The 16841-nt window shown below is 41.2% G+C and overlaps 1 protein-coding gene and 1 long non-coding RNA gene across 2 annotated transcripts in view; both read left to right on the top strand.

Moving 5' to 3' along the window:
* The first annotated feature begins 2616 nt into the window (after positions 1–2616).
* LOC129154591 (uncharacterized) overlaps positions 2617–16841 on the top strand; it is a 38032-nt gene continuing 23807 nt past the window's right edge. Inside the window, exon 1 of the mRNA XM_054734381.2 lies at positions 2617–2949. Coding sequence (XP_054590356.2) covers positions 2903–2949 — 47 coding nt within the window. The 5' untranslated portion in view covers positions 2617–2902. The remainder of the gene's footprint in view (positions 2950–16841) is intronic.
* On the top strand, positions 6583–7573 carry LOC129154598 (uncharacterized). Its single transcript, XR_011515843.1, has 3 exons — positions 6583–6724; positions 6799–6868; positions 6987–7573. It is a non-coding gene; the product is annotated as an uncharacterized lncRNA (long non-coding RNA).

Below are 16841 nucleotides of genomic sequence, written 5' to 3'. Positions count from 1 at the left end.
AAGGAGGACTATGCAATTCATCTGATCACGCTTCATAGCATTCTGGAGTATATGCAAATTGCTATTATAAAAACTTAAGCAGCTACTTTTCCAGTGTTTATGTAATTATGAAAACTTTTTAGCTTAAATGTACACAAGATATTATTCTTCAACACATATTTGAATCTGCATTTCCTTTTTCAAAGGAAAACATGCGGCAAACTAGGAGATGGTGGTGTCTTGTTCTGCTGTTCCCCATGCCGTAAGTGCCTTCCATGATCACACTTTTTTTTTATCAGATATTAAAAAAAACGTTTTGCTCAGTCAAGTGTCAACAGAATAACATGAATGTTTTCATAGTGAATGAATGTTGTCATTGCATCACCAAGGTCTGAGGAAGACAGAGTGCAGGCACGAAAAAGATGGAGAGAGGAAAGAGTAAAACAGGTGAGAGACAATTTGATTAATTCTTGTAGTTTAACTGTTGCTTGCAGACTAAAGCATAATTCCTTCACTTATTTCAGGGCCTGGAAGTGGTCCCTCCTAAGAAGTCCTGCCATACTGAATTAGTCTGTGCAGCATCAGGTATTGTTCAAACAAGTATTATTGTACACAACCCCCAAGGTTGTCGAAATGGGATGTGGGAAGATTCAAGATTCAACCTTTTGTCATATGCACAGCTAGAAAAACACGCTTTCTGCACAATGAAATTCTTACTTTGCCAAGATTAGAAAATTAAGACCGTTCCAGACAGAGCACTTTTTTTTTCAAAGCAAGTTTTTCAGTCATTTCTCTATTTTCATTAAACCAGCATACTAAGCAACTGATCTTTTTTACAACTTGCATTGTTAATATGCTTTTTATGAACCACAGTCTTTTACCTTTCTAGCAGAGGCTGAGAACTTGCCGGAACTGGACACAGGGAACAGAGTACGTTTTATATTGTCGGCTTTTCTTGTGTCATTGTTTCTTCTCCAACCTCTATTTTAATTAGAGGTGTCAAATAATTCCATTACTTGCAATGAATTTTTACAGCCATGATTAACGTGTTTTATATTTTAATTATGTTAATGATTTTTAATCTACTGCTTCTTTATGGGACTTTTAAATAAACCAATTTCTTTTCTTTTACGCTTCTTGCTGGTGTTCTTGAAGGGTTGATGTCATAAGTTGAAGGGTTGACGTTACAGTGACAAGACCGGTGAGAGATTAGCTGCAGCAGTGTTTATTTCAGCGACCTTGTTATCTTTACTCTGTTTTTTTCACCCTTCTTGCAACTTTTTCCAAAGTTATTGTTACCATTTGGATGTAATAGGTGTCACTGAGCATCAAGGCTGCTGACAGCTTCTCTCCTGTATCAGATGCACATCCGTGCTGCAGATTGGAAAGACCACAGCATCAGCTGTTTGGTTAGCTGTTAGCATCGAAAATAAGGCTTATATTATGTACAGTTATTAGATGAAATTAAAAGATTAGATTACTTACAGATCATACATAATTAATGTAAAATATGTTTTTAATCTCTTGACAGCAGTAATTTTAATATTGTCTTTATTTTTGATTAGGAGAATTCTCTGCTTGAGGACACCTTTGAGGCAGCAAGGTGGTGTACCACAAGGTCCTTCAAAGGAAACATTTCCCTTCCCCAGGTCACCATGGACAGGGAAGCTTGCCGGAGGGCAGTGGAGAGGTTATGCTTCTGTGATGGTCTGGATGAAGAGGAGATGAACGACTGCAGGGAACCGTTCCTGTTCATGTTTAGTTTTCAGTCAGACTATGAGGAGTTCTGCAGAGAAATTGAGGAAAAAAGGAAGATGAAGGTGTTTTCTGGTTTTGAAATGCCATAGTACAGCAGTGTCACAGTTTTTGCATTCTTTTTCCTCCTCACATTGTCTTTTGGAGGTTCTCTTGTTTTTTGTGTGCTTTTTGGTTCATTTGTTTGTACTTTTTTTTATTCCTGTGTTAGCTGTTTGCTCTATTAAATTTACCTTTTTTGAAAAATTTAGTCTGCATTCTTGGGTGTCTCACACAATGTCTCACCACCCCGCTTCAAACCCTGGCATGTTTTAAGAGGTATCAGCACAATTTAAGTCTCTGGTCCTCTTAATGTAGCTGATATAACTGAGTGTACAACAAATTTACCCGTGTCTGTCTGTACAGTTTTACACTCACTTGGGAAACGACTATTAAAATAAAGGCAGCATTGATAAAATCAACTATTAAAATTGTTTTGACAGGTTTAAAGAATAGTCTATCAAATGCCTGAACCTTTTATATAGGTACCAAAAGTATAGCTAAAAGACAAATACCTATGTGCTATAAATACACATACCATACAAAGTAGAAAAAATAATAAAAATATCAGAACAGATTGGATCAAAATGGCGCCTGTAATTATCTGCTCTTAAAAATTATCATGACATTCAGCAAACAAGTCATTTGATTACCAATGTTATGCTTTACATGGGTTTTGTGGGTTTTTAGGGCTTTCTAATCCTTAGAAAGGGGCTACTCGCGGTTTCCTGGTTCCACTGAGAGAGGGGCAGGAGTCAAATAGTTGTCTCCACCCACCTCTAAACGTTTAACCCCGCCCACATTTAACCCCGCCCCGATCTCCGGGATGGCAGTTGGTTAGTTATGCAGTTCAGCGTTCAATGCCGCGTTCAATTACTAGAAAAAACGTCGTTTTTTACGGCGCTCTGAAAGACTACATGAAGATGGCGTGCAATACGGCGTTCTGAAGGGATTTCCGCCGCTTTTTTCGGCCTTTTAAGTTTAAAGACGGCGATTTAGACGCCGTTAAATAACCAAATGTGTTCAAAAGTGGGCGACTAGTGATCCGACCGGCTTGCCATACATAAGGCTTGCGATTGACACACGCTGACGACGCGGCTCCGCGTGCTGCCGCAGCTTGGGCATATATATGCGCCCTCTTCTCTTGTCCTGTCCACCCACTACGACCATCGACAGGTAAGCCTCGTGCTCGCGCAGCTCCTCAATTAACTAATTATTACAACTTTTGTTAAACTCTCACAGTAAATGCTACATGTTTATCTACTTTTGATTTATGCTTTTGACTGTATGTTCTGCGCAATGACAATGCACGTGCGTTTTCTCTGAGTTTTTACTCCATCTCACCAGTGGCGGCTCCAGAAATGTTTTTCTGCAGGTGCTATGAAGGAGCTAGTCTTTTTATTGAGGGTGCTATGAAGGAAGTGGTCATGCGTACCTATTGTTCTCTAAAACACCTTCAACACTAGCAGATACACATGCGTGCACAAAACCTCAACAACACCTGAAATAATCATTAATATACATCATAAACATATGAACAATCACTGACTTTTCCATGAAATCATAAACACATACAGCCACACAGAAAACCATCTAAGTGTTGCAAGGTTAGCTAACGTAAGTGTTAGCATTTCCAGCGGCAAAACCCTCGACTGCTGCGACGGTTGAGGGTTGACTCTCTCATCCAGATCCGTAGGTTTTTGTGGGTCTGAGATCACTTCCAAAGATTCATTCGTTTCTGACTGAACCTGTGGAAATTTGGGCAACAAAAACCGATCCATTTTACCACTAGCTCTACCTTTCACTCGTTCGCAGGTGGAAAATGAGGTCAAAGGTTAGCATCAATTTCCTGTTTGGTTTAAGTTTTTAAAGTAGTGGTAATGCCCCCCTCAGAGTCTTACTCCACCCACGTTTCATATTTGAAAAATGTGGCCCAAAGAGGTGTTTCCTGTAAGACCGAGAAGGCGGAGCTACGACCGTGATTGACATTCTGAAATTTGAAGCCAGATGGCGACGGAGAGCGACACTAGCTCAGAGCAGTCATTCGAGGTGAAGGACTTTTCCCCACCTTCATCCCCAGAGGATAGGGAGGAGGGCTTTTTGGGGGAAGCAAGTGGTCCTGAACCGTATCTTTTTGAGCCACTAGCTCGTGAGTTGTCCGAGTCCCCTGGAGCCGAGCCAGCAGGAGTATCAAGGCATCGAATGGGTCCAGTCCCTGAGTGGTAAGTAGCTTTTTGCCACAGCTAAAGCTGTATTTAGCTTAGCTAAAAGTAATATTGTATGACTGCCTCAACAGGTGCACCTGCGGCCACTGCACATCATTGTCTGCCAGAGAAAATGTGTGCTGCAGAGAAATGCCCAAGGTATAAAAATTAAAAGTACCCCACCATGAGAAAAGCATTCTGTAATGTACACATTTGTTACACAATCACTAACATCATACTAATATTGAACTCTTATAGCCCTGATATCAGTTGTTCTTCGTCGTAGGTAATGCTCAGGTGTCAGTAGGTGGGTGTAACCTCCTGCATAACTGAGCATCCTGTTGCAGGCAGTTTATGGCACCTTTCTGCAACTCTATGGGGAGATGCAGGAGACTATGCTCAACAGGTAAGACAACTGTCGAATTACTTTTTTTTATGAATACTTTATTTATAACTCATACCACCTCTTTCTCAGCTGTTACAGACATCTGGCGTACCGGAATGTGGTCAGGTGGTGTTGGGGTTACCTGGGACAGCACATTCGTGTTGTCATCCCGTCATGCGCTGTCTCCAGAATAAGGCAGGAGTTCCCAGAAGATGGTGCATACAAAGGATTCCTCCCTCCTCTGAACTAATATATTTTTTTGGATTAAATAAATGTCATATTATATATTTCCTGTATTGATTCCTGTCCATAAAAAGCTGCATAAATCACTAAACGGTAACTGCACTTCTTTACACTTTGACATTATTTATATATACACACATATAGCCACACACTTTCAAATGAGCTCTTACAACAGTAAGGTTCTAATTCGGGGTTAAATAGTGCTGCTTTAACATGTGAATTTACACCCTGTGTGATTAATGAAGTCTATTCTAGAGCAGGTTCAATTAGGTAAAAATGAATGATAATTTAAAGAGCAAGTAACGTCTAAATTAACTTTTTTTTGCTGATGAACTGTATAAATGAGTGTCTAATAGTGTTTTAAATGTGTGTATTCATTATTTTAGCATTTTGGTGCATTTTCTTTAAAAATTTAAAATTCTGCCTAAAAACCACAGTAATGCGCCACCTTCAGCTTAAAACATAGAATTTGACTCATTTTGAATAAATTTTAGCCAGTGGCTAAAGAGTAAGATACTACGTAAACCAGTTGAGTACTACGTAGCAGCTCTGTGTCAAAGTTATAAAGCAACAAGCGTCTCGGCCACGCCTTGTGGCGGCGAGTTGGGAGTTGGATTTGCAAGCGAGTGTAGGAGGTTAGCCGTAGTTCAGCATTAGCATATTGCATTAGCATATCCTAGTCTTTAGCGTAGCCTTTAGTGTTATACATACTTATTTAGTGTTAGCTTGGCTGTTGGATATTGTAGTTTAGTTAGTGTTTGGCTGTTAGTGTTATTAGGAAAGTAGTTCAGGTTTAGTGCTCCATATCGTGTTAGTATGGTGAGAAGGTGTAGTGTAGTATGGTTGCGGTGGCTCTGTGGGGTTGTACTCCTTTCCGCTGGACTTAGAAATTAGGCACCAGTGGTTGCGTGTCTGGAAAAGATTCAGCTCCCGCCGGGTGCTGTAGTTTGCAACCAGCATTTTACCCGAGATTCTGCACGTCTCCGTTCCAAGAGGGAGGCTGTGCCCACCGTGGCTCTTCCGCAATTTAGATGCAGCCCACCGACTCTGCTCCCCCACCACGGCGGGCTCCAGTCTGAGGTGAGTAAGCTAAATAAGTTTTAACATCTTCTAAAGACAATTCCCTTCCTGAATGCAATATCTAATCTAATCTAATAGCTAATATCAGCCTGCACTGCCTTCGGGCTGATTTGTTAAGTTCACAACATGTGGAACGGGATGTAAGGTTAGAATCAGCGGCGAATCGGAACATATCTCGAAGCCCTGGCTGACAAAACGGTCTACATGACTGTCAGGCTCAGAGAAAATTCGGGTTGCTTTTTAGTCGGCAATTCTTCAACAGTGACTCTGACACATCACTAGTTGACTGACATCATTACAGCGTGAAATCCAGCACAGCGTGACCCGGTTCCGAGAGGAATTCTGTTCAGCAGGTCGCATTTCAGGCTCTCCACATCATATGTGACTGACTTTTATGTTATAATAACGATCACACACTAGGACTGTTATAAAGCGCCTATATAGGAGTTTCTTTTGTATATTATCTGACTTTATAAACTCCCAACAACAATGTGCTTCTATTTTTTTCAGGCTAAATCTACTCAAGACACTGGCTGTCAGACTGATTTAGTAATCTGCAAGAATGCACTTGTCCAGGCTGACGTGGTGTTACCCGTAGCAAAGGTGAATTATTTTTAATAATCTTCTATGTAAACATTTTATTACCTTCTAGTTTTAATTTGTTTTACAGATTGTTACACGTGATTTTATGCTCTTTTAAATGTTTATAAATGTGCTGCTTCTTTGTTTTTTATAGAGCTCACAGCCTCAGTGTCTTGTGACACAGGGGCCATGACGGAAATTCATCTTCCAGAAGGTCCCAGAGCATCCACACCCCCTGAAAAGACCAAGATGTGAGGTGTCTGCTCTTGATTCCAGCTTCCACCTCAGTGACAGTGCAAGCTCCGTGAACTGTTCAAGGTAAAAAAAATTAAAACATTTCTGAATTTTTAAGATATTAACAATTAAATAAGTATGTGATTACATCATGACATCATGAAGGAGGCTACTGATTCTGGCCCTGTGACACTTGGTGGTGACGTGTGAGCTGATTCACCTGGTAAATAACTTTTACATTAAATATTTTGTTTTTGCTATCAAAAGTAAATTAACTAATAACCAGCATTATTGCAGGACACTCAGCAAAATATGGACTCTACACCATGAAGCAGGCACACGTTAATACTCTATAAGAGCACATAAGGTGAGCAACACCACATATTATTTTTATTACTGTACACTGTCCTGGATTTGTTTTCTTTCTGCATCTCATCATTAGCCTGGCTGATCACCTGATAACTCCTGTCATCTGGTTATGACAGCATGAGGATGTCCTCACACACCTGTAACCTATCAGCTCATCTGGCAGAATAGAGAGAGAAGAGACAACACCACATCTCCTGTTCCTGGAAAGCCTTCAGCCATCCTTCGATGACTGAGAACCTCCATCAGCTCTGTCTCCTGTCTGCCTACAATTATTATAATATTGTGTTTGACAAGTTTTTTGTGCTGCCAAATATCTAATTTTGATTCCAGTTTTGATATTTTAATGGATATTTATAAATTACATTAATTGAGTTATCACATTGCATGTTTAACTAGCTCTATTGTGATGAATTAAACTAGCACCTCACTGTTAAAAGCTCATTTTAATTTCAAGCATGTTTAAGTATTTATGGACATGAACAAAAACAGGAAATATATAAATTGAGATTTATTTAATTAATATAACAAATAAGGGGGAAAGAGTCATTGAAAGGCACATTCTTCTGGAAGCTCCTGATCCTGAAGACACGAGAGACCAGCTGCAGACACCAGAGGATCACCTGCAACCAAGAGCAGCTAGTATCAGTAAATAAATAATGAAATCAGGGCAGTTTTAGTGGGCTGAACACATTACAGAATAATTTTCTCATGGGGTATTTTCATAACTATGCAGCAGACTGTAGCTTGAGCCCAGAGCTCCTGGAGAGCTATCCAGCACGTTTCAGTGGATTTTCCTGCTTTACCAGGTTAGATTAGCTGTAAAGCAGCTCAGCTATTTGTTGCTGATTAAAACCAGGTGTGTTGAAGCAGATAAACCTCTAAAACATGCTGAATACTAGCTCTAGGGCCGTGGAGACAAACCCTGCAGCTAATCTGATGCTATGGCTAACGGCTACTTACCATTCAGAGGTGGTTCTGTTGGGTCGGTTCCGGTAATTTCAGGCAACTCACAAGCTCAAAACAAGACTCAGGTCCACTTGTCTCCTCCAAATAGACTTGGTCCCTTTCTTCTCGAGTGTCTGGGTAAGGAGGGGGAGAAACGTCCTCCACTTCTAATGACTGCTCAGAGTGAAGGGAGCTAGCATCGTCTAGTTAGCCATCGTCTTCGTCACTGCCGCGGCTCCGCCCTCTCGGTCCTCCAGGCAATGCCTACTAATGTTGTAGTCTTTAAAATTGATACGTGGGTGGAGAAGGACTCCGTGGGGGACATTACTACTTCTTTAATAAATGTGATATATGTATTTATACACATCAAAATATCAATTAAATTGTATTTAAAATGACACAATTGTGCTGCAAAGATAACATTTATTATAGCTACTACTAAGACAATGTTAGATTACAATCTGATCATAACTTTCATGATTTTTGACAAAACTCTAAACCACAAGCAGAGATTTTGGAGCCATGTGAGGAGAGGTTGGGCCAACAGTGATGTTTCTTTGGTTCCTTAGACTGGAGGTAGCTTTCACTGTGATGACAAACGTGGAGATGGATCCCAGAAGCACAGGTTTTTCTGTTACAAGATCAGGAGCCTCTGAGGAATAAAGGAATATTAGTATGACTGTAGTATGACTTACAAAAGCACGACTGGTGAGTTTTGTTATGTTACATACGGCCAAGATTTTCAAGTTGTATGGGAGCCACAGAGCAGAAAGGTTGTAGAGATCAATAGACATCTGGGAGGTGGACAGCATGAGTCACGAGTGGATGAGCATAAAGATCCGTAATGACGACAGGTAACTCCTCTGTCGTACAGTGGTGAGCTGCCTGGCTGAGGAGGAGAGAAGGAAAAACCACACAGAGTAGAGTACTAACTAATAATTACAATCTCTTGTGTAGCTCACCTGACGTGCACTTTAAAACCTGGACCTGTGCCTGCTCACAGCATCCCGTTTATCTGGTCTTTGGAACTGGGCACAGAGAGGTTCTGGAACCGGAATTTTGTCCGAGTACTCCTGATATGGGAGAGGATCCACCACCACAGAGTCGAACAGCAGGTCCATAAGCTTGTGCACATATACTGGAAAAGGGTTTTCAGTATTACAATAGTTCTCCATGACCATCATTATGGTTTTATCATACAATATATGACATACATGAGGTTGGATTGGTCTTCAGGGCTCTCACTGTGTAGTCTACACGTTTGTACTTTGGGTACACCACAGCATATCTCAGCTCACCAGTTGCTGTTGCTGCATGTGAGCGTGCTGCATTTTCATTGTAGTGCATTGCAGCAATTTGTGATCTGAAATAATCAAATAAACAACCTATATAGATTTTAGGCAAATTTCTACATTTCATGATCAAATTTAAACAATTAGAGGCATTAATTTGACCATTTGTTGTATTCATTACCTAGACAGCATTCCTTTGAAGGAGAAGACCTGACTTTTTGGAGTAAATCTGATGATGAGGCTGTGGAAAGCCTCCAAGGTGGATGTGTGGTACACATGGCTTATCTTCTCTACGTCCTTCACAAACCGTGGAGCTAACAGAATGGCAGTGAACTTCTCACATGATGCTGTGCCTACGTTGAAAATGTTCCAATCCAATCCAATTTTATTTATAAAGCGCATTCACAAGGCATTACAACCAAACAAGGCGCTGTACACTAAAAATGTTAGTTAATTAAACCGGCAATTTATGTTAATTACATAAATTACAATTTGATCAACTTTAGAATGTTGCTATTATTTCATTGAGAAAAAGTTAACCATACCTGACATTTTCAGAAGACAAATGTATGAAAGAGTGACTAACAGTGCTGTAGACAGGTGTGGTCATTACTTACGGCATCTTAGTACATATTATGTCAATTAAGGCTGTTCTGCCTAAACCATGAGTTGTGTGGTGCACTCTTGTGGTTAAATTTCTGCACAGCATTTTATTCTTAGTAATTAATTGCTGTTGGCCAAATGGTGGTGTGTGACCTCAGGTGTGTGCTCCAAAAATATTTCTCCATGTTGAATGAGGTGAAGACAAATATTCTGTTGTGGGGTGACGTGTACTAAATGTAAATAAACCAAACAGTAAAGGCTCAGCTGTAATAAGTACATGCTACACTTACTTGGTTTGAGCCACTGTCTTGCCTGTTCTCCATCCAGAGGTGCATACAGACAGCTAGGGAACAGGGCGTTGTCATGGCTGTGCACATTTTGGATGTGGCTGGCAACTGAAGTCCACTTAGCTACTGCCTCCTCTCCTGAGGAGGAACTGGATGGGTATGTAAAAAACAAAGATGCAGCACATTTATAAATGTTTAAAAGAGCATAAAATCACGTGTAACAATAATCTGTAAAACAAATTAAAACTAGAAGGTCATAATAACATGTTTACATAGAAGATTATTAAAAATAATTCACCTTTGCTACGTCGGTAAGGCTTCACGTCAGCCTGGACAAGTGCATTTTTGCAGATTACTAAATCATCTGACAGCCAATGTCTTTAGCCTGAAAAAAAAGAAAGAAATAGAATCACAATGTTGTTAAAGTTTATAAAGTCAGATAATATACAAAAGAAACTGTCCGAAATATATATATATATATATATATATATATATATATATATATATATATAGGCGCTTTATAACATTCCTAGTGTGTGATCGCCGGTATTAAAACGTAAAAGTCAGTCACATATGATGTGGAGAGCCTGAAATGCGACCTCCTGTACAGAATTCCTTACAGAACCAGGTCACACTTTGGTGTAAAGCTGGATTTCACGCTGTAATGCTGTCTGTCAACTAGTGATGTGTTAGTTAGAGCCACTGTTGCAGAATTACCGACTGACTCAAAAACAACCCGAAATTTCTCTGAGCCTGACAGAAATAGTCATGTGGACCTTTTTTTCGGCCAGGGCTTGCTTCGAGATATGTTCAGATTCGCCACTGATTCTAACCTTACATTCCGTTCCACATTTTGTGAACTTGACAAATCTGCCCGAAGGCAGCGGAGACTGATATTAGCTAAATGGAGTTAACCACATCTCTCAAACTTTGCATTTAGGTAGGGAATTTTCTTTAGAAGATGTTAAAATGTTTATTTGGCTTACTCACCTCAGACTGGAGCCCGCCATGGTGGGGGAGCAGAGTCGGTGGGCTGCATCTAAATCGCGGAAGAGCCACGGTGGGCACAGCCTCCCTCTTTAAACGGAGACGTGCAGAATAACCCAGTTAAAACTCCATCATGTTGGCGAAGGAATCGCGGGTAAAATGCTGGTTGCAGACTACAGCACCAGGCGGGAGCTGACTGTTATCCTGTACACCGATTGCGCGCAACCACTGGCGCCTAATTTCTAAGTCCAGTGGAAAGGAGTGCAACCCAACAGAGCCACCGCAACCATACTACACTACACCTTCTCACCATACAAACACGATATGGAGCACTAAACCCGAACTACTTTCCTAATTACACTAACAGCCAAACACTAACTAAAGTACAATATCTAACAGCCAAGCTAACACTAAATAACTATGCATAACACTAAAAGCTATGCTAAAGACTAGAATATGCTAATGCTATATGCTAATGCTGAACTACCGCTAACCTCCTACACTCGCTTGCAAATCCAACTCCCAACTCGCCACAAGGCGTGGCCGAGAGACTCTCGTTGCTTTTATAACTTTGACACAGAGCTGCTACGTATTTCTCGACTGGTTTACGTAGTATCTTACTCTTTAGCCATTGGCTAAAATTTATTCAAAATGACTCAAATTCTATGTTTTAAGCTGAAGGTGGAGCTATACTGTGGTTTTTAGGCAGAATTTTTAATTTTTAAAGAAAATGCACCAAAATGCTAAAATAATGAATACACACATTTAAAACACTATTAGACACTCATTTATACAGTTCATCAGCAAAAAAAAGTTAATTTAGATGTTACTTGCTATTTAACTATGGTAATTTACTGATCATTTTTGTTTTGTATGTTAAATATTATCACATCCACACGTTAAATTAAAATTAAATTGTAAAAAAAAAAATCTAATATTTACTTGGGGGTGCTATGGGGGTGCAATGACTAATCCAGGGGTAGCTATAGCGCCCCCCTGGCGCCGCCACTGCATTTCACACATCTTTACATGGTTAATAACACATTAATTCGGTTTGCTGTAGTTCTTGGCTGTATCGGTGACACCTTAACATGATCACACACGGATAATAACACATTTATTGTCCTTCCTGCTCATCTTTATTCCATCTATATATGTGGCAAGATGGCGCCAGCGTGTTCGGCAAGCCGTCTGCTGATCTACATTTTTTTTATTTTTTCGCTGTTCCTATGTTATGTGTTTAATGTTGGGACTGCTATCCTGAATTATGACCGTGCCAACCTCCTGGATCTTCGTTCGCCTTGGCTCCCTGGCCAGGATTATCACCACTACCATCGCGAGACCCTGCAAACGCTGTGCTCCACTATTCCAGCCTCTCTGTGGAGAGTCCTCGGCCCGTTGTGGTTCAGAAAGCGGCGCGGTAAGCGTGGCGGCTGCCTGGTCCGTATGCGAGCTGAGCTGGCACGCTCCTCGGGGTTCATGCAGTCTCAAATGGGTGTGCCGGCTCGATGCCGCTCTGTGAGGTGTTACCTGGATTCTGTGGACTGGCAGCTCTTCTCCGCTCCCGGGCCGGCTCTGCCTTTGGCCTCTGCGCTGCGTCCTCGTCTCACCCTGCTCCGTCTCCCTGCTGGTGCCACCGTGACGTGGATTTCTCAAACCTTCGGGATCTGAAGCACATCTCTTCTTCTCATACACCCAGTTTGGGTTCGACCCCACCGTACAGGTTTGCCCTGATGAACACTCGCTCTCTTGGCAATAAATCGTTCATTATTAAGGATTATTTTATTGACAAGAATCTGGATTTCCTTCTCATAACGGAATCTTGGATTGCTCCTGATGATTTAGCTATTATTACTGAAACTTTACCTGCTGACTGAGCATATTTTAATAATCCAAGAACAACTGGTCGTGGTGGTGGTCTTCTGACCATCTTCAAACGGACCATTGCTTGTAAACCCATTACCTTCCCTGCTGGTTTTACCAGCTTTGAGTTAACTGCCTTTGAACTGTGTTCTTCACCTCCCGTTCTCTGTGCCTTGCTGTACCGTCCTGCCAAATACAGCAAATACTTTATAACCCAGTTTTCTGATATTTTATCTGATATTTGTTCACACTATGACTGTGTTCTTATCTTAGGTGATTTTAATATTCATGTTTGCTGCCCTGAGAAGCCTCTTGTGGGAGAATTTTTAAATGTTATTGACTCTTTTGGCCTGGCCCAGTTGGTTATTATGCCAACACATGAACGCTCTCACATCTTGGACTTGGTTCTCACTCATGGCTTGAAGATCACTGACCTGTTTGTTGATGCTGTCCATATTTCAAATCATTTTCCGGTTTTGTTTCGCCTTCATAGATCCAGTGCCTCTTTAATTAATTTAATGCCTGCTCACAGAGCCTGATCTTTTATTCCATCTACTGCAACACAATTCTCTACTTTGTTCACTGATCTTGTTTCCACTTTGCTGGTGTTTTCCAGCACTGATGATTTATTGCACTTTTTTCAATCTTCCTGCCTTACTGTGTTAGATCAGATAGCCCCTATGAGAACTAGACACTTTAAAGTTCGGTCGGATCCCTGGATCAATGCAACTACCAGATCTGTCAAGCGTGAGTGCAGAACAGCCGAGCGTAGATGGAAAAAGGATAAGCTCCAGATTTCCTACCAAAAAATGATAGATACCTGGGCTCATTACCAGAAAGTAGAGATGCCCGTAATAAATTATTTTCAAATATTATTACTGCATCCTTTGGCAAACAGGGTGTCCTGTATCCAGGGTCTGAAATTAAATTTTTTACTCACCGGCCAAGTTGGCTGGTAGATGATGAAAATCTACCGGCCAAGCATATTTTTTACCGGCCAAAATTCTAAATGATTTAGATCTACCTAAAGCATGTAATTCTATATTATGTTGATTCCAAACAGAGTGACAAAATAATTAAAACATCAATTAATAAGGAAAACAACTCTTTTGTCATTTTTACTATTTATTTTTAGAGATGTTTTTATGAACTCTTTCATTGAAATCTAGTCAGACTTCTTGTTTTCTCTGTCCATGAAGTCTGGCCTCCTGCTTCTGACACCGTCTTTGTGCCAAAGCATTACAGCCTCATTTGGGTCATAGTCCTTGATCTCTGGAGAACACAGCTGCACCATGAGAATATCTGAAAGTGTGTCAGGGCTAGGGTTGTCACGGTAACCGGTGTAGCAGTAAACCCCGGTAAAAAAAAGTTGACAATAATAATAACAGTCTTGTTTAAAAAAAATATCTCGGTGGATTACCGTGGCTGCGGTGTAGGCGTGGTGACCCTTACCAGCCACCGTATCATCTGTTGGAAGTTGCCGGCGGCACATGCGCACTTTGTTGTTTACAACCAAAACTTTCTTTAAGCTAAAGCTGAAATAATGGCAGGAGGAGACGGCAGCACTTGGGACATTTATTATCCCTCAAAGAAGACAAAGTCGGAAGTCTGGGCATTTTTTGGATATTTGAAGAATGCCGAGGGCCAGTTGTCTGTGAAAGGCAGCAACGCTACGTGGCCATCATAATGTAGCCAGGTTCTAGGGCTGGGCGATATGGCAAAAATAGAATATCACGATTTTTCCAATATTTTATCACGATTTTGATTTTATTACAATTTTTTAGCCATGAATAACATAACTTCAATTGCGTATTAAAGAAGAGAAACACTGAATAAATAAACATTTATTCATATTAGGGATAATCAGCACAGTGCTAACACACTTATATTTTAAACTCACACCAGAGATGATAAAAGCCCTGAGAGAAACAATTACAAAAATCAGTTTTTCTCGTTTTTCAAGTAACTTAACATAAATTAAAATCGTAAACATATTTAAAGTGCAAACATGTCAATTGCAAATGTGGCAAGGTGGATAAACGAGGGCCCGGGCGGGATTCGATCCCCAGACTCCCGGGTGAGAGTCATACGCTCTAACCAGTCAGCCAAAGGGACATCCCCTTGGCCAAGTAGCCAGGGCGCATTATCTATCGGGACATTGTGACAGGACGCTCACACTGCCACACAAACGTATTGTGCAAACATTAACTTGTTGAAAATACTATGTAGCTCCCAGTTGCTCATGTAGTGGATAGTTAAGCTCAAATACGGCTCTGATGTGCGGCTGGACCAGAGATCGCTTGTGGTAGCAAAAAACTGCGCATTCTGAATATTTTCTGCAACAAGTCTCTAAATAAAGTAAAATTTTCCAGTGCAGATTGGAGACAACCCATAGAAGCACTGATTTGATCTCATTTCAGAGAAAAATAGAACAGGTTAGATGCACCTAATAAATAAAATTACTAACAAACTCAGGAATCTTTCTTTGCTTCACTGTTCTGGTGCTGAAAATATCACTAATGCGGATCAAAGGAGATACACAGATGAATGCACCTCTTATTATTTGGAAACTACATTTACTGCAGCTGGCAGAGGCAGAGATTGTTTCTATTGATACTCGGATTTTACAGAATCATTTAAAATTTTAATAGGGGAAGACTGCAGGAGGGAGCGGTAAATTACAGGGGGTCCCCAACAAAAACAAGAAACTACGAGTCTGATGAAACCCGCTGGTTTTCCATCAGGCAGTCACGGGGCAGTTCCAGCGACCCAGTGACCGAGCTCAGTCCGGTACCGACACCGGCTCGGCAGAGGGTGAACGAGCCGAGGTGACGTCGTGCTCTGCTTAAGAAGCGGTGTTATTTTCCTGCTTCAGAAGAAGCGTCCAACGTGTTTTTACGCTTTCTCCGAGACATGTCACGTCACTAAGTTGTTAGCGCCGCGCGCTAAGGAAACCCTGCGTTCCTCTTCGGAACGTGTCGCTCAGCCGTGGCGAAGCCATGTTTGTTCACACACAAATGAAAACAAGCGGGGCACTAATATATTACTATGACTCACTCTGATTGGTTAAGGGTCAAACAAAGGCGTGTCATTCGCCTGAGGTAAGTTCCCTTTTCATTCAGAGGCAGAAATTCAACAGCAGAGCTGTGAATCGTGATAAAACGGTCTCTCAAAAATGACAGACCGTCAGATGTGTAGATCGTAAAACGGTCGAAAATTGTCATATCGCCCAGCCCTACCAGTGTCTCACGACTCCGCCGTCTCCATTTCGCCACTTTTCACAAAATCTTCTGGTTGCCACTGGTCCTGGTGGTTTTTCTTCCAGTTAGACGAGTTTTCTTTTGGAAGGCTGGCTGACTCCAGTTTAAAACCGCCACATTTCACCGCTAGTTTTAACACGAAGCTAACGGCTAAATTGATAAACTGATTGAATGGGATAGGTGGAAATGACGTTGGATGCGGCGTTCACGTTTCGCGTACGTTCGTGTACGCTGCATGCAGGCGGGAGGAGTATCAGAAATCCGTGGAAGATGACTGATAAACATAACTAATTTGGTGCAAACATTTACTCGCCAGGTGGCAGGTAGAGCTCAAAAATTTACTCGCCAAATGGAGCAATTTACTCGCATTTGGCGAGTGGCGAGTGTTAATTTAGGACCCTGCCTGTATCAGAACCTCAATGCTGTTCTTTCATAGCCTAGTGAACTAGACCAAATTCTTGCTTTGCAAAGTTTGGTCTAGGCATGCTCCATTGGAACCTCCACAGCTCCTACCAGGACTCTGGCTAGCCAATCACAGCTCTCTAGAGGGGTTTCAAACACATAAATAGCTGTGATTGGTCCATAATGGTGGGCCAATCATAGTGCTCTATCTGCTTAGTGAACAAATCACAGAGCTTTATCCACTTTGTGGGCCAATCAGGGCACTCTATATGCCTGGTGGGTGGGATGATGCAACAGAGTGAAACAAGAGTATGTCACATTCATTGTCCAGT

Source organism: Nothobranchius furzeri, chromosome 12 (assembly GCF_043380555.1).
Source record: "Nothobranchius furzeri strain GRZ-AD chromosome 12, NfurGRZ-RIMD1, whole genome shotgun sequence".
Lineage (NCBI taxonomy): Eukaryota > Metazoa > Chordata > Actinopteri > Cyprinodontiformes > Nothobranchiidae > Nothobranchius > Nothobranchius furzeri.
This window is presented reverse-complemented; position numbering and strand designations above follow the sequence as displayed.